The 27199-nt window shown below is 45.5% G+C and overlaps 1 protein-coding gene across 1 annotated transcript in view; it reads left to right on the top strand.

Annotated features, from left to right (window-relative positions):
- Ack (activated Cdc42 kinase) overlaps positions 1 to 27199 on the top strand; it is a 121592-nt gene that overhangs the window by 2102 nt on the left and 92291 nt on the right. Inside the window, exons 2-4 of the mRNA XM_075695001.1 lie at positions 9527 to 9853; positions 12955 to 13136; positions 25716 to 26041. Of these exons, the coding sequence (XP_075551116.1) occupies positions 9527 to 9853; positions 12955 to 13136; positions 25716 to 26041 (835 nt within the window). The remainder of the gene's footprint in view (positions 1 to 9526; positions 9854 to 12954; positions 13137 to 25715; positions 26042 to 27199) is intronic.

Raw genomic sequence — 27199 nt, 5'->3', positions numbered from 1 at the left:
CAGCAAAAAAAGGTATTTCAATGCATTCTGTAGAAGTGAAGTTATTGGCACTCAAAGATCGCCTTTCGCTGCGCTCTTGCTCCTTCCTCAACAGCTTGCACTGCGGAGGCTACAGTGGAGCGGGATGGCACCAGCAGTGGTCCACCCACTGAACGTTACAGTGGTGGTCAGTTTAAATTTGGTTTTGGATGTTCACATAGAAGACGCTAATTCCAATTTTGGTGGCTATGACATAGCAAACTCTGAGGCTATCCTTCAACTTATGGTTGAGTTACTGTAGGGTTTAGATGCTGCATTGGCAAGCACTTTTGCTCTAGCTGTTGGGGTAAACCTGGTTAAATGTATTTAAAGTCGGTCAAGCAAATTGCACAGGGCTTTGTCCATGGCCGTGGTGTGCACCGTGCCAGTCGCTGCATGGGTTCAGTTGTGTTGCTTAAAGGAACTGACAACCAATTTCTATGCCACCTATTTTTTTTTAGTGCAGTGGAAAGCTTACTGGTCATGGTGTCCAATCATGAAGTGGCAATGCAGAAAGCGCCATGGAACACCTTTTATTAGGATTTTTTGATCTGCAGTGAGCATGTAGTCGTCCACTGGAAGCATGCTGAAAATGCTGATAGGTGAGCGCGATAGCGATTATACGCCGGCATTGGTGGGAAACTGACGACAAGTGCGGTCGTAGTTGTGAGAAGGTATTTTGTTTTAGTTGACGTTCCTGCGATTCATGTTTTGCAAACTGTTAAAAGTATTTCTGCGATAATAGCTACGTGTTTTCGTGCTTTTCCGTCCAACTGCCTTGGTATTTAAGCAGTCAAAATGAAAACAATCGCATCGAAAATGAAACGCTTTTGCACGGGACATGCAGTTCAGCATGTTGTCGTAGCCATGTGTGCTCTTTTGATTTCCAAAGCATAGAATAATGCGCGAGTGTCTAATAATATACCAGCTGAAATTTTAAGCAATAATTATGCTGCACTTAATGACAGTTGACTTATAAAAGTTAATCTCATAGAATACATTCGAAGTACCCAAATTGCACTGCCTGGCCTCACCACATACTGGTTCTTGAGGCTTTCTTTGCGAACTTAAATTTATAATTCCTACTTAAATCGCAAACACCGTGCCGGATAATGTCACTATAAATCATGGTCATTTCATTTCCATTAACATCTCGCAACACATTCTGGCCAGTTGTCAGTCCCTTTAAGTGATGATGGAACCTGTCTTGCAATGGTGGCTAAAGCGCTTTATGGCTGACATGGGCTTTGACCCATACGTTGATGCGCCACTGCGCAAGGAAACGCGGATAGGCGACACTCTCCAGGCACTCTAACCAGGCTTGCCGAAGCTATAGGTATTGCGGTAACCAGTGCAGTGCATATTTATCGCCATCACCACCTATCCAGCCTGCTCTGTGCTCTCCCTTTCCTCTTCTTCAAGTGTATATGTGTTTTCATGCTAAATAACAACAATTTGCAGCCAGCAACTGTGCAGCAGCATTGCAGTTTCCCATCCAAAAAAGGATTGTGAAGTGTGTTTCACGCAACTCTCACAACTGCAGAAAACCACTGCATTGATGCTGCATTTCTACTTGTATTCAAGTGAGTCTACGTGGGGACAAATTCAGCACGCAAAAACAAGGACACACTGAACCACGCAGATGAGCACTGTGGTAGCACTCTGCAAAACTTGAGGGACACCACGATTTGGAGTTGTGGAGGAGCCGGTACAACTCGACCAAACGACAGCCACTGAATACCGGAGAGTACTAAACTGAATTTTTATGTTGACATTTTGAACACAGTCGTATTTTGTAATTTTTTATTATATAATGTATCATTAACATTGTTACTATTGCAGACATTTTTGTGGCCGTTCATAAATTCATTATTGCTCGTGGCATCTTCACACAACCAGCCAACAGTTGCACGAGGATGCCATTGCATCATAATGTGCATGTGCAGTTTAAATGGCAGGGGTTTGACGATGACCAATATTTACAGCGACGCTGTACATTCCCCACTGCATACAAGGAAGTAATATTTGGTTTGGGTGCTTAAGGAAGCATTGTCTGATCTAATTGCCATGCTCAAGAAGTGTTGCAAGGCTTATTTGAAGGGACACTGAAGGCAATCACTAAGTCGACGTGAACTGTTAAAATACCATTCCAGAAACCTTTCAGCACTTGTTTCGTGCCAAGAATAGACCTAGTTTATTTGAAAATTTAGTCGCAAGGGTCTGCACACCTTTAGTGCAATTCAAATCGCCCACCCCCCGAGCAGGGAGTGGTGACGTTGCATACGCCCACACCGCCCTTTACTGCCGTTATTGAGTAAAACAACACCCGACATACGGTGCTATGGTTTTGTGCTCAAAATGCAAATGCACGGTCATGGAGAAGCCGAGTCAAGACAGAGCACTGCATTCAACGCTGTGGCTGCTCTTGGTCATGTGACGTGGACCGTTCGGGAATCCCGCGACACCACAGGAATGTGGCATTCTCTGCTGCTTGCAGTTTGTATGAGTCTCGCAAGCCAGAAAAACCAGTGCAGCACCACGTGATAACGAAACTACTGAAGTATGAAAGCACGGGCGGCGTAAAGTGGAGAAAATAAAACCTTTCTACTGCCCGCGTCGCTGCGAAGGTGTCATGATGTGCGCCAAGTTGCCGTGTACACATCATCAAGGTCTTGTGAGCTCACGGCGCTGTGCGAGCTTTGTGCGTAAAGAAGATGACGGAGACAACGTGCCCTGCGGCTTTGGCACGAGCATGCAGAGAGCCATTAAAGTGAAGCATCTACTTTGTAAGACTCCGGCTTCAATCTACGTTACATTTTTCTGGTGGAGGTGCAGGGTACATGCGACCACTCCCAGATCGAACATCGTCTACAAGCCCAGTACGAAGTCCGATCGAGCTGACTCTTCTTCATGTACAGACAAGCCATCGGCTTCTAGGACTGCCACCTCAGCACGAGTCTCTGCCTGATCGAGTCAGAAGGATGAGTACATCGGTTCTGTCTTCTTCCTCAACCGCACCGACCGAGGCCGTCCTTAACCATCCGGGAATCCCTACATCCTCCCATGGGCATACCATCAAGGGCACACCATCAAGAGTGGAAGCTACGCAATGCCTACTTTGCCCTCGAGGACTATGCACAGATGTGATTTGAGAACCGTGAGGCGGCCCTATCGACATGGGACGAATTTCGATGGCAGCTAATCAGCACATACGCCAGCCTCGATCTCAAGGAGCGAGCTGAATCTACAATGCAGGCGAGAGTACAGAGGCCGAACGAAAGCGTCGCAATGTTTGTCGAAGATATGTGCCAACTTTTCCGGCGCACAGATCTGACAATGCCGGAAGAAGCTCAGGAACTTGATGCGTGGTGTCAAGCAAGAGCTATTCATTGGCCTAGTACGCAACCCACCAAAGACCCTTACAGAGTTTCTCGTGGAAGCTATATCAATGGAAAAGGCACTGCAGCAGCGAACAAGCCAGTACAACGGCGACGTGTCGACCCTGTCATGTGTCCCTCTCGCTACCCTTGGACAATACCAACGCCTTGTGGGAGCTCATTAGGCTTGTTGTTCGAGAAGAGCTCCAAAGGCTCCAGGTGGCTGTGGCATCGGTACAGCGACTCGCTCTGTCTGAGATCGTCCGGGAGAAAATTAGGCAGGCAGTTCCAAGTCCCAGAGCTAAGCGAGACACCACAGCACGAGGTACGGCAGCCACAGCTTCGCATATTGTATGCAGAAGCTGTGCACAGTTCGTAATCCCCAATTTTTCACAGTGTGAGTGATGTCCCGGACTTTGATGGTGTGCGCGCCCATTGAACAAGTGACTGGCGACTTCAGGCCTCGTCGCACGCCATTCATGGCTGAAACACGACCATCCCACAAGAGCGATGTATGGCGCACTGCAGACCGGAGGCCCTTGTGTTTTCATTGCGGTGAAGCCGATCACTTCTACAGGGCATGACCTTACCGTTGAGCTGGGCTCCATGGATTTTCACTGAATGCGCCGTGCCTGCGCAATGGTGAACGCCCCCTGGAGATTGAGGCCTACCTCGCGGACACCAGGACCTTGTTTGCCCTACGACTTCGTGAGCTCCGGTCACTGTCACCCGCCCGAAACTGGTCTTCCAGCCCCCTCTTCACGCCGAGCGCAACAAGGAGTTGGTCGCTCAGCCCTGCCTCCCGGGAAAACTGAGCCCAGCGACCTGCGGGGGTGAGGTCACTGACGTTGCGAACGCTGAAGATCCTCCACTACGACGACCCTGATATGACGTAATTGAGACGCAGAGAAAGCAATGTAGTCTGGTGTCAGTATCTTGCGACGTACCAGTCACCATAGATGTCACGGTGTTATTCGACGCGGGTGTGGCCACGTCCGTTATGAGCCAGCATCTCACGTCTATACTGAACAATGTTTCGACGCAATAGACCGGAACTCAAATTCGTACTGCAGGAGGGCACCTCATAACTCCAATGGGCCGGTGCACGGCACAAGTCAACATTCGGGGCTTCACGTACATCGACGACTTCGTCATTCTTCCTGAATGTTCAAAGCACCTTATACTCGGCATAGATTTCCTTCAAGCGAATGGTGCCATCATTGACCTGCAAGAGTCTAGAGTCAGCTTCGCTACTACGCAAGCCATAACGAACAATAATGGTGACATCGTGCTTCGCGTAGCTGACAGTCACGTCATGTTGCCACCCAAGAGCAATGTGCTTACCCTTGTCCAATGCGACATGGAGGACGCCGCCGAAGGAATTGCTGAGGCAAACATCCCCCTGCTTCTTGAGCGCCACATTTTCATAGCCAGAGGGCTTCTACAGGTGCGAAACCATTGTTCAGTAGTTTTGCTAACAAACTTTAGCAACGAGTATCGGCATGTACCGTTAGGAGCGACAATCGCATTCCTTTGCGAAATCATTGATGTTACTGACATTCCCACATTGGAAATCGCGTCACCTCAGCAATCTGAGTTACCCAGCCTAATAGAATGGATTCACGTTAACGCTGCTCTGCCAGACCATCAGAAAGACCATCTACTGAGTCTCGTGAAAGAATTTGCGGACTGTTTTTCAACGTCATCCAAAGTACAGCGCACATCCATCACAAAGCACTGCATTATTACGAACGAGTCCGCACGTCCTGTTCGTCAGCATCCTTACAGAGTGTCTCCAGTGGAAAGGGAAGCGATCAAGCATCAGGTGAAAGAGATGCTCCCAGATGACGTGATCCAGCCGTCCACGAGCCTGTGGGCCTCCCCTATGGTGTTAGTCAGAAAGAAAGACAACACACTACGCTTCTGTGTAGATTACAAAAAGTTGAACCGTGTCGCCAAGCGCAATGTTTATCCATTGCCACGCATCGACGATGCATTAAATCGTCTACAACATGCCAAGTTTTTTTCTTCGTTGGATCTTAAATCAGGGTATTGGAAAATCGAAGTTGATGAACACGATTGTGAAAAAATAGCGTTTGTGACACCTGACGGGCTTATGGGTTCAAAGTTCTCCCCTTTGGTCTCTGTTCCGCACCTGCCACCTTTCAGTGGATAATGGATACCGTGCTTGCTGAACTCAAATGGCGAACCTACCTCGTATAATTGTACGATGTTGGCGGGTTCTCGAGCACGTTTGATGAACATCTCGCACGACTCAAGAGTGTCCTTGCTGCGATCCGTACTGCCAGCCTCACTATCAAGCCTGAAAAATGCTACTTCAGGTTCCAAGAGCTCAAATTTCTTGGCCACATCGTTGGTCCTACAGGCATCCGACCAGACCCCGACAAGTTAGCTGCCATCGCCAAGTTTTCACCACCCACAGACAAGAAGGCTGTCCAATGCTTCCTTAGTTTGTGCGCATATTGTAGGCGCTACGTCGAGAGATTCTCCAGAATTGCTGAGCCTCTGACATGGCTTACACGCGACAGTGTGCCTTTCATTTGGGTGGACAAGCAGCAGCAGTTGTTCAATTAATTGCGCAAGCGTTTGCAAGCGGCCCCAATACTTGCTCATTTCGACGAAGACGCTGACACTGAAATTCATACTGACACCAGCAATGCGGGTCTCGGCGCAGTTCTTGTGCGGTGGCAAGCAGGTGTGGAACGCACCATTGCTTGTGCAAGCCGCAGTCTCACCAAGGCTGAATAAAACTACTCAACCACTGAAAAAGAATGCTTAGCGGTTGTGTGGGCAATTAGTAAATTCCGTCTCTACTTGTACGGTAGACCCTTTAAGGCTGTCAGCGATCACCACACCCTGTACTGGCTTGCCAACCTCAAGGATCCATCAGGCAGACTAACCCGTTAGAGCCCGCGCTTACAAGAGTACGACATTACAGTTGTCTACTGTTCAGGAAGGAAGCACAGCGATGCTGGCTGTTTGTCACACGCACCACTCCTTACGACGTCATCGGACCCTGACCATGACTTGCCATTTGTTGGCGTTATCGCCGCCATAAAGATGGCTGAGTACCAGTACGCTGACCCTGAGCTGCTGCCACTGATTGAGCACTTTCAAGGAGTTGAAGGTGTTTTACCCCACTCGCTCGTGCGCGGCTTATCATCATACTATTTGCATGACGTCCTTTACAGGAAAAACTACGGAAGCGGTCCAAATACGCACCTCCTTGTTGTGCCGTCGGCGCTGTGCCAAGACATTTTGCAAGCCTGCCATGATGAGCCATGCGCGGGACACCTGGGATTTACTAAGACATTAGCAAGGATCCGACAGAAGTATTACTGGCCCCGGCTTTTTTCTTCTGTACAACGGTATGTGAAGACCTGCTGCGATTGTCAGCGCCACAAGAAACCACCAGTTAAACCATCTGGCTTTCTCCACCCTGTGGACACTCGTCGAGCACTATTCCAACAAATAGGAATGGACCTACTTGGGCCATTCCCAGTGACCTTTTCGCGCAACAGATGAATAGTTGTCGCTACCGACTACTTAACCCGGTACGCTGAAACTGAAGCTATTCCGTAAGCAAACTCCTATGAAGTGGCCTTCTTTGTATGCCACATCGTCCTACGACATAGTGCACTGTCTGTTTTCATCATCGACTGTGGTACAGCCTTTACAGCCGAACTTATGCAGGACATTCTCCAGCTGACTCATAGCTCTCACTGCAGGAGCACTGCGTATCACCCTCAAACCAATGGATTACTGGAACGCCTGAACGGAATGCTGGCTGATATGCTCTCCATGTTTGTTGACGTAGACCACAAGAGGTGGGACGAGATTTTATCCTATGTGACCTTCGTATATAACACTGCTGTGCAGGAGACTACACAGTTTACGCCGTTTAAACTTGTATACGGGTGCCACGTCACGTCAACACTTGACGACATGCTACCTCTGGCTGATAATGGCCCGACCAGCGGACATGTAGAAGAGTTCGTACAAAGAGCTGAAATGTACGCCAGCTTGCTCAGCATCGTACCGGAGCCAGCAGCATACCGACACCCTTCGATACAACCAGGGTCGACGTGACGTCCATTACAGTACCGGCGCCTGCGTGTGGGTCTGGACACCCATCCGTCGCCGTGGGCTCTCTGAAAAGTTGTTCTGCTGTTATTTTCGTCCCTACAAGGTTATGCGCCGCCTCAGTGACGTGACCTACGAAATCGTCCCCTGCAGTTCCGACCTCGGTTCGCTCCGTCGTCGTCCTCGTGCTGAAGTTGTTCATGTAGTGCGCATGAAACCCTACTATGTGCGTACGTGAACGGCGAAATGCGCCTGAGGAGCTCCATTTCTTGTAGTCGCTGAAAGAACTTTTTGACGCGACCAAGACGGTCGGTTTTTGCATAGGGGGCAATCGACACAGTGATGTGGGGCTCCCGCACTGTGGGATGGTGCGATCAAAGGTCGGCGCCATGAAAGACAATGAAGCATGCAGGCTGCACGCTCTTCTTCTGGCCCACTATTAAAGAGAAGCATCTGCTTTGTAAGACTCCGGCTTCAATCTACATTACATTATACTTGTAGCCATGGTCCTTGGCCCAAGTTTTCGTCGTTCCAAATAAAATTCTGTTAGCCTTCGTGTTAGTTAGCCTTCATTCTTTCAGCACGTCTATTGCTCGGAAGTTCTTTCTTCACTGACTGCTTTGTGAAATAAACTATAATTCCGGGCACTTTGTCGCAAACAGTTCACTGTCTGTGTATCGCCATGATGTTTTTGTCGGTGAGTTGAGGCAAACTCATTTTTCGAGCTATTTTGTTCACCTTTAAGCAAAGTGTTTTCATTTTGGGACACTGGAATTAGGTTTAACTTCCTACTGTGCCACTCGCGTTCATTAATCTCCTGTATGACATGATTTGATGCAAGGTTTGCTGCATGCTTTTCTATCTTCTGTACTTTGTACTTTATATCTAGTTTTTTTAATCCTGGCGACAGATATGATTGAGAATTTCATCATATTGATTAGACCTCATATTTACTGATTCCTCAATGCTTTCCTCTGTGTACTTAAGTTTTAAGAGTCCATCAAGCCTTTCATTAACAGTCATGAACAAGCTTGCAAACTCTACATCGTCACTGTTAGATTTGGAACCCTGAGCACCTCTAGACTTTGTTGACTTGCATGTCGGACATTGCCATGACTTGCGCCATGCTTCGACCTCTGACTTGTATGTATTTAGATCTATGGAACATTTTCCAAACTGATAGCGACAGCTACACCCTTCACAGATCAACCCTTCATCATCTGAACATAAACATTTGCTACAGGGGCAAGTCTCAGTTTCAAGATGAGACATATTTGTGTAAACAGTTTGGTGTTTGAAATCAACAGCTTGGCAGAGTCATGGCCAGTAGGAGAAAATCATTTTAACTAAAGGACACAATGCTGGCTAAGGTGAAATTTCTTTAATAAAGGAAAAAGGAAAAGGACTGGTTCCACTCTACCAAGCTTCTTTGTTTGCAAGCTCTGCAAATGGCCATCTTGCTTATTGTAAAACAAGGCTTCAATGGGAGGAGGGTGGGAGAAATGTCATTCAGTAATTGTTCTGCCTTCAATCAGTGGGTCTTTTATTAACATTCTTACGTATATGTGCAGCGCGACATAGACGAGAGACAAGAAGTGGACGACATGAGCGTTGACTGACATGTTATAGTCATGATTTGTTGATGTGGCTCTTACATGATGGCTAGTCTGTGTACTGAAACTGCTGAAACTATGCCTTATTTTGCTGCCCTAATCACAGCGAGTCAGTCACTGGGATACTGTGCTCAGCACAAGGCCGCACTTTGAACTTCCAACTGTGGCAAGTCTATTTTGATGAAAAAGAGTGCATAAATACTTGTGTACCCCTCTTTAGCTGCATTCATAGAAGACCATCTGGTCAAAGTTAATGCAGTGCCCTCCACTGCGGCTTCACTAATAGGTCCTGTGTTGTCCTAGAACCTTAAACCTTTTACAGCAATAATTCGATCAGTCAATCTGTTGTCTGTTGACCTGTCAATCAAGCAACCAAGCTTAATAGGTGCTTGGCTCCACTGTGGCCACATGCAGGTTCCATTCCCGTGGTGCGCCCCAGAGAGCCTCAAGTCGCGCCACTTCTCACATGCCAGCGATACGTGGATGTTTGGCGTGACCCTGTGGGAGACGTTCAGCTTTGGCCAGGAGCCCTGGGTGGGGCTGAGTGGTGCGCAGATCCTGCAGCGCATCGACCAGCTCGGGGAGCGGCTGCCCCAGCCCGAGGCCTGCCCCGGGGACGTCTACCAGCTGATGCTCCAGTGTTGGGCACATGCGCCGGCCGACCGGCCCACGTTTCCCGCACTCAAGGACTTCCTTCTCGAAGCACGACCACCTGTGCTCCGTGCCCTGCGTACTGTGCAAGTACGTGCGAGTGTCACTCGCAGGCCTCCTTGAAGTTACGAGATGCTTATCTGTCCTGGGAAACCGACTAGGTGGAGAAAGTCGCAGCACAAAGCAGGACACATGAAATGCACGATTGACTTGACTCATTTTACTCAGACTCGCCAAGTACTAAAGAACAGGCCACACAACAACCCGCAAAGTTTATGAAAAGGAAAGCGTGCTTTGAAAGCATGCTCGGCCAGTGTAGCATGCACTGAAATTAGGCTAGTTGGTATGGATTCATGGCTTTGGGCAGTGGAAAACAGATGGAAACTCGAGGGACAGACAACATGCGTCACCTGTATTTTGTCTTCCCATCTGCTTGACACTGCCTGTACCATGGGAGTGACAATGTAGGCAGACTTGCTTTTTGTTTTTTAATGTCCCTTTAATATTCTGCATACGCGCTGTGTGATTAATTGCAATCAACTAGGTGGGAGATGGTGACATAACTGGAGGTAGGGTGTGCTCGGCTGTTGCAGTGTCAGCGTAGATATGTGGCATAATAAATGGAAAGCGAAAGAAAGAATGTAGCTGTGGTACAGGGCTGCAGTGTGTCTTCGCATCTCAAGAAATGCATGTAGAGGCTTAGTATGTGCCAGTGTGAAGATGAGCTCTTCTTGAAGAGGGAGAGAGGATGGAGGAATATAGTTTGCCATTTCAGGGGGCTATGGCGCAGCTGTTTCTGCAGCATCTCGAGCGAATCCTTATTGGAGTTTGTTTTCTAGACGAGGCCCTGTAGGTGTTGCTTTGGTGTAAATTGTTACTGCAATGATGTGTGCCAGATTCTTGATCATTCGCTCTTGGGTGTATATCACCTTCATTGGAATGCTAATTGGTTTGAGTCAATGGGCAGAACAACTGTTGCCCAAATGAGGCATTGTACGGGATGCCATGTAAAAAAATGAAAATGTCCTCGAAAATGATCAGTCAAGGATGAGGCCCCAGTATATATGGCTCATCCAGCACTGAAAACCTGTCTGTCTCCTGGTCTGTCAGATAATGTCTCTGCTCCTCCTTCACCCTCTTTGACCCTCTCATCCTGCTCCTCTAGGCGTGCATGCAAATAGATCAAGGCAATGGGGAGGAGGGGTGTTTGCGATAATTGTGTACCCATCTCTGGTGTGTGGCCTGAGTAATCATATTGCGGGTGACATGTTTGCTCTTTGCAGTTCATCGAAGTAACATGGCAGATACATTAAAGCACTTGTCTGCTGACAAGATCGAGGTCTACAAGCAGTGGAAGGTTGTATGGGGGGGGGGGGGAATGGTTGCATGGATAGTGTAATGGGCACTCGATTTCATTCTCTCGCGCAGTAATAAAGTAACAGTTATGTGGCTTTACTCAATGGTAGGCATTAGATAAATTTAATGGTCCGATATTTACTAGGCTGGTGTGAATATCACTTTCTTAGTTTGAAGCAAATAGTAATTTGTGTCGAGTAATGTCGGTGAAAATAAGTTCATATAGTTGCGGGATTTGCATAAAACCTTGTCTAAAGTGCCAGATGTTGACAGACTTAGAAAAAATGTTGGTTCGTTATTTCAACAATAGACAGTGCAGGCCACACTCACAAGAAACCACGCTTAGGGTACAGTTCTTCATAGAGATGGGAGAACAGAGCCGCTGGCCAAACATCTGAGGTGGGCGATTCCTGCATCCGGGAATGGAGACTGTATTTGTAAAGGTTCAGGCATTGAATGCAGTTATTTCCATGGGTTATATGTGCGGATTGTTTTCTTCTCTTCAGGCTGATGTAACGGCAATGCAGCTTATACGTGGAAAAATATGTATATTTGTTCGTTTCAGATTCTGTGGAAGCTTTGATTACTGAAATTTGAGCCAATATCGAATAGCATAATATGCGACTGAATATTTGAAAATATTGAATGTTCACACAAGCCTAATATTTACCCTTAGGCCACAGCTTGACTCATGGTCTTGTGCATGCAAGAACAAGACTGGGGTTCTTTCTGACTTGACTGAATGTAGTTTAAAGGCTTATTTTAATATTCAAAAGTTATTTATTCAGTTGTCCAACACTGGTACATGCAGTAAATGTTTACTTTAACAAACTTCAGAAAAACTAAAGAAAAGTTTGCTTACCAGAAACTTCACTTAACTGATCCATTTCTACAACAGCCTTTAATGAGGAAACAAAAGAATATGTAGAACATCTAAATGAAACCTGCAGCATATGCTGACTGTTTTGTAATGATTTCAGGGGACATTTCAGTGACATGCAGCAGTTGCACAAAAAAAAATTTTTTTTTCTCTTGTGCTTTCAAGAAAGCATTCATGGATGGACTAATATCTTGAGAGTTTAGAAAGCATAAGATAGTAAGAGCTGGCATTGATGAAACAGTGTTATTGCTGTACAATTTCATAAATAAGCATAGGAGACGACTTACAGGCATTGCTGTGTGGAGAAGATGTTTGTAGAACTGAAAGATTCCCCATACCAAGTTTATTTTACCAAAGCTGCTTTGCATAACACTCAATGTAATGCTGTCTTGGCATTTTCAGTGACTTTGTTGAGCTGAAATCATTGAGCTAGCGTAATTCGTTGGAGGGAAATGTTACCGAAGTTGGTGCTCATGGCATCTTCCAACATATTCAAGACTTCAGTTTTATGGTGGTGTGTAAGCATTTTGACCTGGACCTGTTTGCTGGAATGCATATACCCCGGGATAAACTTACGCCAGTGAAAATTTAGGAGGAAACTTTGTTGACATTTGCATCAGGTTTTCAATGCACCCATTGGAAGTTCCAGGTGCATTGCTGAATGCCTGGCTCATGCTATACCACGCAGCTGCACACGCAGTGAAAGCAACAAACTGTGCACGGATGACGTGCCAAGGCAAAAGCTTTGTTTTAGTGTGAATGTTGTTCCTGCAGTGTACTGACGTTCTTGAGAGCTGCAATGACAAGCAATTGTATGCCCTGCAGTGTCTTCAGTAAATGTGCATGCTTGCGATAAGCATGCATCTTTTGCCAGCTGGTGCCTTATCATTAAGTGTAGTGACTAGGACTCTGCCCTAGTCGTACGCTGCTGAGCCTTGTGGTTCCTCCCTGGCAGGAGAACGGCCGACTAGAACTGGAGCCGGGCGACCTGGTGGAGGTTCTGGACGGCAGGCCCGAGCACCACTGGTGGCGGGGCCAGAGCCAGCGTACCTTCCGCATCGGGCAGTTCCCCCGTGGTGCCTGCGAGTCCCTGTCGCGTGTCAGCCCACGCGACATCAGCAGACCGCTCCGAAACAGGTGACTGTCTGGCCCATCACAGAGGCCCACCCTCCTGTCTGAGTTTACATTGCCGCAGTCATTCACATTGCTTAGACACGCAGAAAAATAGAAACAACTGTGCTGTGGAAGAAGCGAGAAGAATAAGTTGTGATATTAACACAGTCCCCCACCTGTCAGCAAAATGTGGTAGCAAGGTGTCAGCACTCAGAATGTCTCAAAGTTGAAATAAATTTGCACAATACAGAGTACGCAATAGGCAAAACGAGGTTGTAAAATTTAACCATATGATGGTCAAGGATGCAAATACACAACGCCGTAAACATGTCCCAAATGGTTGATGCTATGTATGTATCGCATCATATTTATGTTTGAAAAACGCACAAATTTCTCAACTCATTGATGCTTACCAAGTGCTGCCACCCTGTGTGAATACAAGGAATTTCATTTTCACTTCGTAGTCTCCTGGTTTTCATTCATTTTATTTATGCTGGCATTTCAGCGACCACTCACGCATGTGCGGGAACAACAGTGGTTAGTTTTGGTTTCATCTCGGGGGTTGTTTCCGTTCGTTGCATTCCTAAAAACTGATGTCTATCTGGTTTTGAATCTCTCAAAGGGAACCGCTAAGTGCTCGTCCGTCTGTTGTTCAGATGAGTGCGAATGCGCCTGTTCACATGTGGGCGCTGGTGTATACAAACGATGCCGCTGTATGCAAAAGATGGCGCCATACCTGCATTTCTTTTCTCAAGACTCGGGAAAACTGATTTGCCCTCGTTGGCAAAATAAGGATTAGATCAAGTTTCTGACGTGTTGGTTTTTCTGCTGGTTTCACAACCATTGAGTTTCCTTGCCTGCACTCACGCACAGTTTGATGGCGCTACAGGTGCGTGTGCCTGTTGCTCTGCTGCAAGTGAGTCGAGCAGCGATTCCGCCAGTGCGGACGGCCGCCCAAGGTCCGAATCGGAATATACCTATTTTGATATATCTCCGTTTCATTTTTATTAGTATATCTGCAAGCTCATTTGTATTGATGAGTAAACAATGCTTGTTTACCTGTGGAAACATTTTTGTCACATTGTGGTCAGACTGAGAATTGCGGCGAATGTTTTTCAAGATAGGGCGGTTGGATATCTTAAATCAGCAATATATAATGTCTAACCCTACGGGGGGGGGGGGGTGCATTTGGTGAAAAAAAAAAGTGACACTCAGATGCTTAAAAGAGAGTAAAAAAAAAAATTGTTGTGCTCAATAAATTGTCTAACTGTTTAATAAGGTTGAGAGGAAGCTTTCATTATGGGCTCACTTTGATTTTGCTGTTGATACACATGTGGAACACAGAAATGTTTTAATTAGATAGTTCATGGAAAAGCCTATTTGAAATATTATTGTATTTGAAATATTGCGTGAAATAGTATTGTATTATTCTATTTAAGAGAGAAAGCTGAATTCTGCCAACAGTTAGAAGCAGTATTTTGATTTGGACACTGAAAGAGGGGCCCTGAACCACTTTTTATCGAACTGAACAAAGGCATTTGAAGTGAACATAGGCTATTCCAGAAATACTTTGCCGGAAAAGTACTTTAATGCATTCAGCAGAAGTGCAGTTACCGGCAACAAAACATCGCCTTCGTTGTGCTCTCGTTCCTTCTTCAATGCCTTGCACTGCAAAGGCTATGGCGGAGTGTAGCACACGCCCACAACGCTTCGCCTTCTAAATGTCACCGTGGCACACAGTTCAAATTTCATTTTGGATGTTAGCATAGATGCCACGACTTCCTGTTTTGGTGCTTACGACGCGCTAAACGTACGCCAAACATGGTTGTCTTCAGCGATCCGCAGTGCACTTAGGTAGCCAGTGGACTCGTGGCGACAGCCTGCGGTGGCCACGGTATACGCGCTACGTAGCACACCGCTGCTACCATTAGCAGCCGCGTATGGGAATCCCCTTTATTACGAAATAAAGCGTTCAGAAAAGGATGAGGAGCAGGCTTCCGTTAAAAAAAGAGCATTTGAGAGAAAGCTGATGTCGCGTTCTGCTTGCGAGCTTTATGCACTTCATGCAACAGCAAAACTTGGCTGAGATGTCCACAGCAGCGTGCGCAGACTGTGTTTATTCACCAAGCCCGAGGGGTGGTTCAGGGGCCCTTTAAATTTGATATAACGGAATGGCCCAAAGGCAGTTCACCGAAATAAAATTAAGACATGAAGTCTACAATTGCCTAGCTGTGCACCAAGAACCGATATCACATTTAGTTAAAACTAAATGCAATAAATGTGAAGAGTGGATAAATCTTGCATAAGTGCACAGCTAACTTAAAACACTTATGTTGTTTATGCAAGCTTTCCCAAAGTCCTACTCACAAATAATTGATATAATTCAGAGTGGCACATGCTATTCACAGCATGTTTAGAGGAGGTATTCAGAGACGTGGTTTGGGAAGAGTTGGGGATAAGAGTTAATGGAGAATACCTAAGAAACTTGCAATTCGCTTATGATATTGCCTTGCTTAGTAACTCAGAGGACCAATTGCAATGCATGCTCACTGATATGCAGAGGCAAAGCAGAAGGCTGGGTGTAAAAATTAATCTGCAGAAAACTAAAGTAATGTTTAACAGTCTCAGAAGAGAACAGCAGTTTACGATATAGGTAGCGAGGCAACGGAAGTGGTAAGGGAATACATCTACTTAAGACAGGTAGCGGCCGCGGATCCAGATCATGAGACGGAAATAATAGGAAGAATAAGAATGGGCTGGGGTGCGTTTGGCAGGCATTCTCAGATCATGAACAGCAGGTTGCCATTATCCCTCAAGAGAAAAGTGTACAATAGCTGTGTCTTACCAGTACTCACCTACGGGGCAGAAACCTGGAGGCTTACGAAAAGGGTTCTACTTAAGGACGACGCAACGAGCTATGGAAAGAAGAATAATAGGTGTAACGTTAAGGGATAAAAAAAGAGCAGATTGTGTGAGGGAACAAACACGAGTGAATGACATCTTAGTTGAAATCAAGAAAAAGAAATGGGCATGGTCAGGACACATAATGAGGAGGGAAGATAACCGATGGTCGTTAAGGGTTAATACGGACTGGATTCCAAGGGAAGGGAAGCATAGCAGGGGGTGGCAGAAAGTTAGGTGGGCGGATGAGATTAAGCAGTTTGCAGGGACGACATGGCCACAATTAGTACATGACCGGGGTACTTGGAGAAGTATGGGAGAGGCCTTTGCCCAGCAGTGGGCGTAGCCAGGCTGATGATAATGATGATGATGAGAGTGGCACATGGTATATCAATATCATCTGCTTTAGATGCCGCAGTAGATGCTGTTTACAGAGTGGTGATGTCATTCGTTACTGATTTAGACTTGTAAACTTAATACATTGTTATATGCAGGGTGTTTTTAGTGCATTAGCATTCTGTGGGTACTGCATGCACATTTTGGGGACAATCTGTGTACGTTTGTATGTTTGTACCTAACCATTTTGCCGCCTACCTGGGTCACTGGGTAATGAATGGTGAAATGGGTAGATCATCCGGCTGCGGTGCAGATGTAACAGGGTTCGAAACGAACACTCGCACAAACTTGGGTCACTGAGTATGTGGCAATGTGTACACATGCTCTGCTCTTCAATGAACCTTTTTCACACCGACATGGGTCACTGTAAGATGTGGGACTGGGTAGATATTGCTCTTCGGAAAAACTTTTTGATGCCGACTTGTGTCACTGGTTATGTGCCTGTAGGTGTGTGTTGCTGGGAATTTGCTGCTCTACAATGAACTGCCTTTGGGCGGTGGAGATCGCAGCATTTTATGTCCTGCGGTGGACATAAAAGAAATTGATGATGATGATGATGACAAAGATTCCTTAACCTTTACTGCTGCTGAGTGGATTTGAACCAATGTCACTTAAGTTCCGAAGGGACAGCAGCCCGATGTCTGAGCTGGTTGCTCCACAAATGCATTGGGTATGGGCCACTTTTCAGTGAACGACTTTCACGTCAACACTTTGGCGAGCTGCACCACGAATGCATTAGGTGTGTGCCGCTCTTCAGTGAACTTCTCGCCAACTTGGGTTATTGAGTATGTGCCACTGAGTGTGCGACAAGCTAGGGAACAATTGCCAGTGTTCGTAGGCACCGGCGCACCAAGCTTCTTGTCTCAGAGAGAGGAGCCCAGTTGGTACACAACACTTTTCTTAGGCGACATGCATTTTGGAGGCCACACGCAGGCTTCGTGATGGTGGCACTAGAGGGCACAGAGTGTTCTTATGGAAGCACGAAAGAGAAGTCCATTTGCAGTACAATCCTCATACGTACCTTGTTTCGACTTTGACAATCCATTGCATTGCAATGTTGATTCAGTGCTGATTCATTACTGTCAACAGTCATCGTGAGATGGGTTCTGCTCAATTTTTTTGAGGCAATACAGATTTTTTTAAAGAAGGCTGCGACCACGAGACACCTGTTGTCTTCACAGACAAGTTCTATGGTGAGGCAGAAATATTTTGCTGCTGCTTAAGTTACATTGAAGATTCTTATGAACAAAAATGTGTTCATTAACTTTTTGATTGTTAACTTAAGGGCAGTTGTTTATATGAAAAACTTGTGTAAGGCATCACAATTCATGGCATACTTATCTTTTAGAAATAAAAAAAATCCATGTCACTTGAGATATTCACTATCAGACGTGAAGGTCAAATCTGGGCAATATCGGAACTGAGTGCTCAGGGAGTGCATAAAAGGTGGCCACTTTGTTTCGTTGGACAGAAAAGCCCCGTGGCAAAGGGAGTGACGAAATTTCAATGAAGGCGCATTGCAGCAGAATCTTGTCGGAGGAAATGGCAAGCCACCTACGGTACACGAGCAGACCGCTTACCCTTCGTGCGTGACGTTTGGTGCTCATCCAATTCTTTCTTGCTTAAAGTGTAAAACATGTGCAGGGCACTCTTTTCTGCACTGTGCACGCAGGAGAGAGTGCCAAAATTGCTGCCCCCTAGAAGTCTATGCCACTCGGTGAAGGAAAAGGTGGAAATGGTCGTGGTGCGTGCAGAAATGAACAGCAACTCTGGGCTGGCCGCGAGGTTGTACTCGTCTCGTAACCCGGGTCTTCCAATTCCTGCACATGCCACAATTTCATCTCTCTACTAGCACTTCGTCAAAGCTGGCTCTGTCTGCTACCAGAGGGGTTGGAAAGGCATTGTGGATGAAGATTTTGAGATGAGCTATCAGAAAGCATCTGAAACACCTTGATAAGAATGAGTAAAGACGTTCTGATATATAACCTGCAGTTTGTGAATGTGTTGTGCAGATAAGGATAAATTTTCATGTACATATCAGACAGAGTTCGTTAGAGAGAGCGATAGAGAAAGCTCTTTATTGAAACGTAGAAAATTCTGCCAGTGTGTTTGAAGTCGCCTACATGCTACTCTGCATGAGGGAGGTGATAAGGGATTGAAAAGCCGTAAGAGAGAGTTGGTGAGAATGGCTGTGACTGCATAGGGTAGGCTTAGCTTCCATGTCTTCACAGCAGCACAGTCAGTTAATTTTCCTCTTGTTTCAAGTGATTACTTCTGGACTGGTGGTGAGCGAACTGCGGCATGCGATACTGCAGCACATTGACATCGTGTTACATAAATTACAACTCCAACCTTCTAGTCTGTTGCAGAGAAAGTAGCCAGCAAGGGATATTTTGCTTACTTTTCTGCATTTTTAAAAATAAAAACAGGTGAGGACATTAATGCTTCGAAACCACGAACAAGGACAACTTGTGCTAAACACTGTGACAATATTTATCATGCAACTGCTCGTGGTGTAGGGTCTCGTGTTGACTAAGCACGGACAAAAAGTCCAGATCACGCATACTGTGTCCCGGGAATGGTTTGCAGAAATTGAAGAGCATTGTACTCTGCTTGGCGGCGCTAAATGTGTGTTTTTTTGCTCTCCGTGCTCCATCTTTTTTGCTCTCTGTGCATCCATGCATTTTACAGTTCATCCAGTGATAGTAGCAAGCTGGCCTAACGGCTGAATTGGAAGCTAACCAGAAAGGTGAAGCTGTAAGGCCCCTGAAACAATGTTTCGGTAGAGGAACGCAATTAGCTTGGACAAGTTGTTGGGAGGCGCAAGCATCTTTGCCTAAGTGGCCATGTAGTTACCAGCACACACCTATTGTCTGTCCCCATTCTCGCACATGATGCAACTCGTGACTCGTAACAAGCTGCTCATTGGGTGCGTCGACTGAAAAAGTAATTAAAGAATTTCTCGCCTGTTGTGTACCCGTTTGCACCCTATATGCTTGAACTGTTCCGAACTGGTAACAATTATTATTATTTCTGGTTCGAGTTCGGTTTGGGTTCAGGCACGTAAGAAAATATTGGTTTGGGTTCAGTTCGGCATGTCATTCGGTTATCGGTTCGGGTTTGGTTCGACACCGTGGATGCCACACGCTGCAGCTGATGTACAAATCAGGAATGAGGTGAAAGGCCTTAAAGGAGATGCGGCTTTCGCTTCGTGAAAAATGGCCTAAAAATCGATTTTTTGAATATCAGATATTAAGTTTCTTTAACTCTTTTTCTATCTGATTCCCAAATATCATCACTGTAAACCATGTAGAAGTGCTCTAAAAAATTTGTTTTATCAGCCAAGGTGGTGAAAAATCTTGCGGAAATCAAGAAAGAATGGTGTTTTTCAAGCCACAATATCTCCAGAACGGCGTGACCGAGCGCCGCCATCTTGGTATTTTTGGAAAGTGCCTTTCTCCATATTCAAATTTGTTGTTTAGCTATCTCCTCCATACAGAAACAAGCACACAAAAAGCAAATTATTGAACGTCGTGCCGGAATCTGTGATTGGCCGCGCCCTCCACGTGACTCCAGCATGGTTCAACATTGGTCCAGTGCTCGTGTCGTCTGCTCGGCTGTTTGCACCTCGCGAGTCTGGACGTCTCCACTCGCCGTAATCTCGATGGGTCAAAACGGGCGCTATGTGGACATCGCAGTAGCGTGGCCGATCCCTATGCTTGTGGATGTTTCAGACTCGCGGCTAAGCATTCTAAACAGCAGCGAAGTGGACTTCATGACCAAGATTCATGCGCAGAATCCTTGGACATGCGGCTAAGCCTTTCAGCACTCAGTATTTCGGATTTTGTGACCAAGTACATTGCACATGCAACCCGCAGACCCACGGCTAAGCATTTTGTGCATAGGGAATCTCCAACTGAGCGACTAAGTACATCGAACGTCGACTCCTCAAGCCCGCGGATAGGAAATCGCGCGTCGGCACCTTGGACTGTGTGAACAAGCACATCGAGGGTCACACCTCAAGCCCATGGCTAGGAATTTCGCGAGTCCGCACCTCGGATAGCACGGCTGTGTACTTCGCCCCAGCACCTCCTACTGCGCGACTAAGCACATAGAGCATCGGCTCCTTGTATCTGCGGCTAGCCATTTCGCACATCAGCACCTAGGACCCGCAACCAAGCATATTGCGCATTCACTTTATTACCATGTTCTCACGATAGCTCATAGCAATATCTATCATATCACCCCTTCATAAAGAGAACCTCATCATGAGCTCTGTTCACTAGGCCCCTTGGGCTGGCACAGACACCTGGCTGCAGAAGTGATAAGGCATCACACAAAAGTACAATTCTGGAAAGCACCTAGCAGCTGCATATCTATCACTAGCTCTCTGATCCTAAGTTCTACAGCCATTGTCAAGTAAAGATGACTTGGAAGGCTGCTGACACTCAGAGCTTTCATTCAGTAACATGGTCAATTCTACCAAAAGATAAAGAAAGCCTCACTGATTGTACTGAAGACTGCTATCAATCAGGCAGCCTGCAGGTACAACACTGGAACTACATTCATGCTCACACAGAGTTCTGCACATCACTTTGTTTGAAACCCAGGCACCATGCTCTTTATAGATTAGCAGAAGCAAAGAATGCCATATAAAAAGAAAAGGGGGGAGGGGGGAAGCACACCAGACCAGAGGCCACATTTACAAGAAGCCCCACATCACAAAACACCCCAAACACTACAAATTTGGTGCCTTTTAGAGAACTGATGATAAGGTGAAACTTTGAGAGTCTTTTTCTCAAAACTGCTTTTTTGCCTTTCTGCTCAGTTTCTGGAGCTGATTTCTTTGTTACCGTTTAGCATATTTTTACTCCGTCTTTCTTTTTCACGTTCCTTGGGCTACAGTGCAGGTCGTGACATTCTCGCTTTCTTATCTTGCCTCTTTGTAAGTTTACGATATAGCTGTTCGTCTACCCCAAAAGTGTGCTTGATGCGAAGGTTACATAAAAACTGACACTCCAAAAAATTTTTGTTGCAAAAAAAAGAAAAAGCAAGAATGTCACGACCTTCAGCACACATTTAGCTATACAGTCAATACTTAACAAGCCTTCTATCACATTTGTTAAGTTCCCCAGGCTCTCCAGAAAGTTAGAGGAAGAAAAATTCTGCTCAATAAAATTCAATAAAAGGTTCTCGAGATATCGCTCTAAAACTTTTATAGAAGCATCAGGGAGACATTCTAAACATTTGTGCCAACTTTCATCAAAATCCATGAAGAAATAAGGAAGTTGATTTTCAAAGCCACGTCCCCCTGCAAAACCAGCAGTAAGAAGCGAAAGGCTGTACAGGTTAAAGAAGGTGAGAAACTGTGTCTCTCCACATTTCTGCATCTAGGAATCGTCACTTCGGCAAGTGCAGGCAATATGGACAAAAATTGGCATTAACGTAAGTTTTCTTCTCGAAAGTTGATTACTTGTGCGTGTTAGCAGATGTTTACTCCAATTGATACCAAATGAAACTGGGCAAAGCTTACTGCATATAATTATGTGCCAGCTTGCACGTAACTGCTATGCAATTGGGGTAAAAGTTCAATCTATTAAATGCTGCCACATTTGAAGAAGTTGTAGAGGTAAGCTTAAACAATACTTTCAGGGGTCACCCATGACGATCAGAAGCTGGCTGAGTGACTACAGGGACATTAATAGCCGCAAGCATTTGTTTATTTATTAATAAACCAATACTGCGATTTCTATGATGAGATAATAGCAGCATGGCAGAACTTAGTAAACGTAACAAAATGAAAAGGGCACACGTGACAAGCAAGTCGTTTTGCATTCATAGATACGCATATCATCGCTGTAAGTGGGCCACAAGGGATGACAAGTGTTGGCTCACAGCTTCGTGTTGATAAGTTCATTCCAGTTGGTGATAGTCCGGTGGAAATAAGAGAACTTAAAACAGTTGTTTCTTTGGCTTAAAGGTGCCATAGTTTGAGAATGTTGTTTGCTTTTGGTGTAGCCATTTCGGGAAGCAAAAATGTTTAGTATTGACATGTCAATATTGTAACGGCCGTTAATTAACTGATAAAATAATTTGAGTCAACATATATGATTTCTGTGGCTAACTGACGGGAGTTCACTTTTCGTTAGGAGGGTACTGACAGATGTTCTATCACATGAGTTGCAGATGAATTGCACTTTCTTTTTCTGTATGCTATTGAGTTATTGTTAACATTATTGTTAGTATATATGGGTGTCTAATAATAACTGCATACTGCATTGCAGCTAAAATAACAGCATTACGGGCAAGGATGCGTACATCCTGTGTAGCTAGCTTCAATGAACACCTTCAGAAAAAAAAAATGCAAAGAGTGTTTGCTAAAATGGTGTCTATACATACATTCCAAGGTTGTTAGTAATTCTTAAACCAAGGTATTTGTCCTGTTTAACCTCATAAAGAAAACTGTTAGTGACTGTGCAACAAAAACAAACAATGGTTTCTTTTTTGTGAATTATTCTTACGTAATGAGTCTGTCAACGTTAACAAACAAGAGCAATTGATTAAACCAAAATGAATGACATGACAATGATGGCACAATGACTAGATTACTGCTTACATTTCATGGACAGTGATTTGAATTCTGAACACGGTAGAGTAATGAATAGCGCTAGATGGTCATATTTCATCTCAGATGTGCGTGATGTTAATTGTGAAAAGCTTTGTATTTTTTGCCCCCACGTCATTTGCAATGCACATCTGATATTTTTAGTAGGTGCAAATACAGTTTTCTTTGCCAGTTACACTGAATAAGTGTGGTACTACCTGGTACAGGCGTCTAAAAGGCTGAAAGAAGCGACACTAACCCTGTCACTGCTGCTCCCATGATAACTTGATCACCATCATCGTCGTCATCGTCATCATCATCATGATCATCATGATCAGCCTGGCTACGCCCACTGCATGGCAAAGGCCTCTCCCATACTTCTCCAACAACCCCGGTCATGTACTAATTGTGGCCATGCCATGCCTGCAAACTTCTTAATCTCATCCGCCCACCTAACTTTCTGCTGCCCCCTGCTACGCTTCCCTTCCCTTGGAATCCAGTCCGTAACCCTTAATGACCATCGGTTATCTTACCTCCTCATTACATGTCCTGCCCATGCCCATTTCTTTTTCTTGTTTTCAACTAAGATGTCATTAACTCGCATTTGTTCCCTCACCCAATCTGCTCTTTTCTTATCCCGTTACACCTATCATTCTTCTTTCCATAGCTCATTGCGTCGTCCTCAATTTAAGTAGAACCTTTTTCGTAAGCCTCCAGGTTTCTGCCCCGTACGTGAGTACTGGTAAGACACAGCTGGGGGGTTACACAGTTTTCTCTTGAGGGATAATGGCAACCTGCTGTTCATGATCTGAGAATGCTTGCCAAACGCACCCTAGCCCATTCTTATTCTTTGGATAATTTCAGTCTCATGATCCGGATCCGTGGTCACTACCTGCCCTAAGTAGATGTATTCGCTTACCACTTTCAGTGCCTCGCTACCTATTGTAAACTGCTGTTCTCTTCTGAGAGTGTTAAACATTACTTTGGTTTTCTGCAGATTAATTTTTAAACCCACCCTTCTGCTTTGCCTCTCCAGGTCAGTGAGCATGCATTGCAATTGGTCCCCTGAGTTGCTAAACAAGGCAATATCATCAGCGAATCGCAAGTTACTAAGGTATTCTCCATTAACTTTTATCCCCAATTCTTTCCAAACCAGGTCTCTGAATACCTTCTGTAAACACGCTGTGAATAGCATTGGAGAGATTGTATCTCCCAGCCTGACACCTTTCTTTACTGGGATTTTGTTGCTTTCTTTATGGAGGACTACGGTGGCTGTGGAGCCGCTATAGATATCTTCCAATATTTTTACATACGGCTTGTCTGCACCCCGATTCCATAACGCCTGCATGACTGCTGAGCTTTCGACTGAATCAAACGCTTTCTTGTAATCAATGAAAGCTATATATAACGGTTGGTTATATTCCGCACATTTCTCTATCACCTGATTGATAGTGTGAATATATCTATTGTTCAGTAGCCTTTACGGAATCCTGCCTGGTACTTTGGTTGACGGAAGTCTAAGGTGTTCCTGATTCTATTTGCGATAACCTTAATAAATACTTTGTAGGCAACGGACAGTAAGCTGATCTGTCTACAGTTTTTCAAGTCTTTTGCATCCCTTTTCTTATGGATTAGGATTATGTTGGCGTTCTTCCAAGATTCCGGTATGCTCGAGGTCATGAGGCATTGCGTATACAGGGTGGCCAGTTTTTCTAGAACAATCTGCCCACCATCCTTCAACAAATTGTTGTTACCTGATCCTCCCCAGCTGCCTTCCATCTTTGCATAGCTCCCAAGGCTTTCTTTACTTCTCCCGGCATTACTTGTGGGAAGTCAAATTCCTCTAGGCTATTCTCTCTTCCATTATCGTCGTGGGTGCCACTGGTACTGTATAAATTTCTATAGAACTCCTCAGCCACTTGAACTATCTAATCCATATTAGTACTGATATATTGCCGGCTTTGTCTCTTAATGCATACATCTGATTCTTGTCAATTCCTAGTTTCGTCTTCACTGCCTTTAGGCTTCCTCTGTTCCTGAGAACATGCTCAATTCTATCCATATAGCAACTTGGCTATGCACCCTTGCAAAACCCTGTTCACTCCCGAATAGACAGAGTAGAATTGAGTGTCCCCACAGCACTTACGGTAATTCTCCAGGGTTGGCATCCGAAAAAGATGTCGTGTAGGCCTATGGCATCATCGACACTAAATTATAGAGATGGCCTTGAAAGCCGCTGAAGTGACAGCAATGTGTTATGGAAGACTGTGGACTCGCTGCTGTGTGCAGTGAAATAATATTCAGCTTGCAAGTTGATAGCAGCATGGTTTACAAATCGCAAATATTTTCTTGAAAAGGTGCTTCAATATTTATTTACTTATCTAAATAGGTTCCAGGCCTGAAGACATTACAGAAATGACTGCTTCATAGTAACAAACAGCAAACAAGTGCAGCAATAAAATTGAACATAGTGCATTGTGCATGGTTGCTTTGAAGCTCCCATTGTCTGGAACGGTGCCAATGGAAGCAGGCAAGTGATTCCAATCCTCACTTGTTCATGGAATCCTGGTACAAGTTTGTTTGACAAAAAGGCACCTCAATTTTTAAAAGACTGACTAAAATTACATTAAGGTAGAGTATCCCTTAAGAAACGCAAGAGTTACTGGCAGTTGGGTATTTAAACAGAACACTGTCTGGTGCAGCTTCATTCATACGGGCCACATGGACGTGAGCGGCCGCACCTGGGGCGACCCGGGTTCCATCGACGAACTGTATCTGCGCAACCCCATGGAGCCTCCAGACCTGTTGGGCCTTCCACCCGAGGACGACGAACCACCTCCTCCACTGGCCACACGACTGCAAGAGCTGGCGCGCCGCTCCTCGCAGAACAACCCCATCACCAAGAGGACGACGCAGATGCGCCAGTACAGCTACAACCGTTTTGTCGACGAGCGGACCGATCCCAGCGAGCTGGGAAGACTGAATGATGACCGGGTGGCGGCGTCTCCCGTTCGTCTGCTGGCACTGGGTGAGTCTTAGTGCTTGGAAGCATTCTGTGCGCTAGTATTAATGCGATAGTGTTATAAGTGGACTATGCACACTTTGTAGGCTTGATGAAAATTACGGGCCGATCGTGAAGGCAGTGCAGTCTAGCACAGCATCTCAAGGTGCTTGCGGTTGAGAGGGAAGAATTCGAAAAGCCAGCATGTGACGCACACCCCACAGTTTTCAGAGATCAATTTTCGTGTGACATGTGTGCGATGGTGATAGTACTCGGCTGCAGTGCTGGAAGACAGAGATTCGATCCCTCCATCGGTCGTGCATTTCTTTATGAAGTGGGTGGACTTCACCCACTTCGGAGATGTCCAACTGAAAACTTGAGGTTTGCTGAGCGTACACAGCTGTGTCACAGTGTGTACGAAATGGCGAAAGAGATACGACGCTGAGAAACAGCTGCTAAATGAGAGTGTTCACGGTCACCTGTGACGCACACGTGTATGCTGTCGAGGGGTCACAGTCATCGCTATCTAACTACAGTTGAACACACTTACAGCAATATTCAAGTGGCAAGAAAATTGCCATGGTTATAACTTATAATTATTACAACTGGGCTGTACAAAAATAAGCAGACGGGACAGACATTCAGGTATTTTTTTAATTAGACTAAAAAGTACAGTCGAAGTCGCTCGTAGAATTACTGATTTTAACAATACTCGGATGTAAGAATGAGAAGCTGCTGCACTGTGAACTTCTGCGTGTGTTTTGTGGTAAAAGAAACTGTTTACTTCAGTGTTGCCGTACATTTGGCGCAAACAATCAAATCTGGCTCCTTGGTGTTCACACTGAAAAGAAAGAGAATGCGAAATCCAGGGAAAGGAACAAACCCACTTTGCCATACCTACCTTTATGCCATGAACCTCACACGTCACGCCTTCATTGCCCCTCTCCCATCTCCCTTCCAACCCTCCGACTTTGTTGAGAGGGGCACGCATGACCGGCAATGATGATAATAATGTTTGTGGGTGTGCGCTTTGAAATGGTGCGGCAACAAATTGTTGCCTAGCCTGTTTGATTTAATTAGGTTTTTCTACGTCTATCGCCATCCAGCCTTCTTGTCTATCTGATCTTGATGTTATCTTTCATATTTAAAACCTCTAACACTATATTGTACCATTACCTACGCTTG

The sequence above is a fragment of the Dermacentor variabilis genome, chromosome 6, assembly GCF_050947875.1.
Source record: "Dermacentor variabilis isolate Ectoservices chromosome 6, ASM5094787v1, whole genome shotgun sequence".
NCBI classification, from domain to species: Eukaryota; Metazoa; Arthropoda; class Arachnida; order Ixodida; family Ixodidae; genus Dermacentor; species Dermacentor variabilis.
Note: the sequence above shows the minus strand (reverse complement) of the source record. Positions and strands in the feature narration are given on the sequence as shown.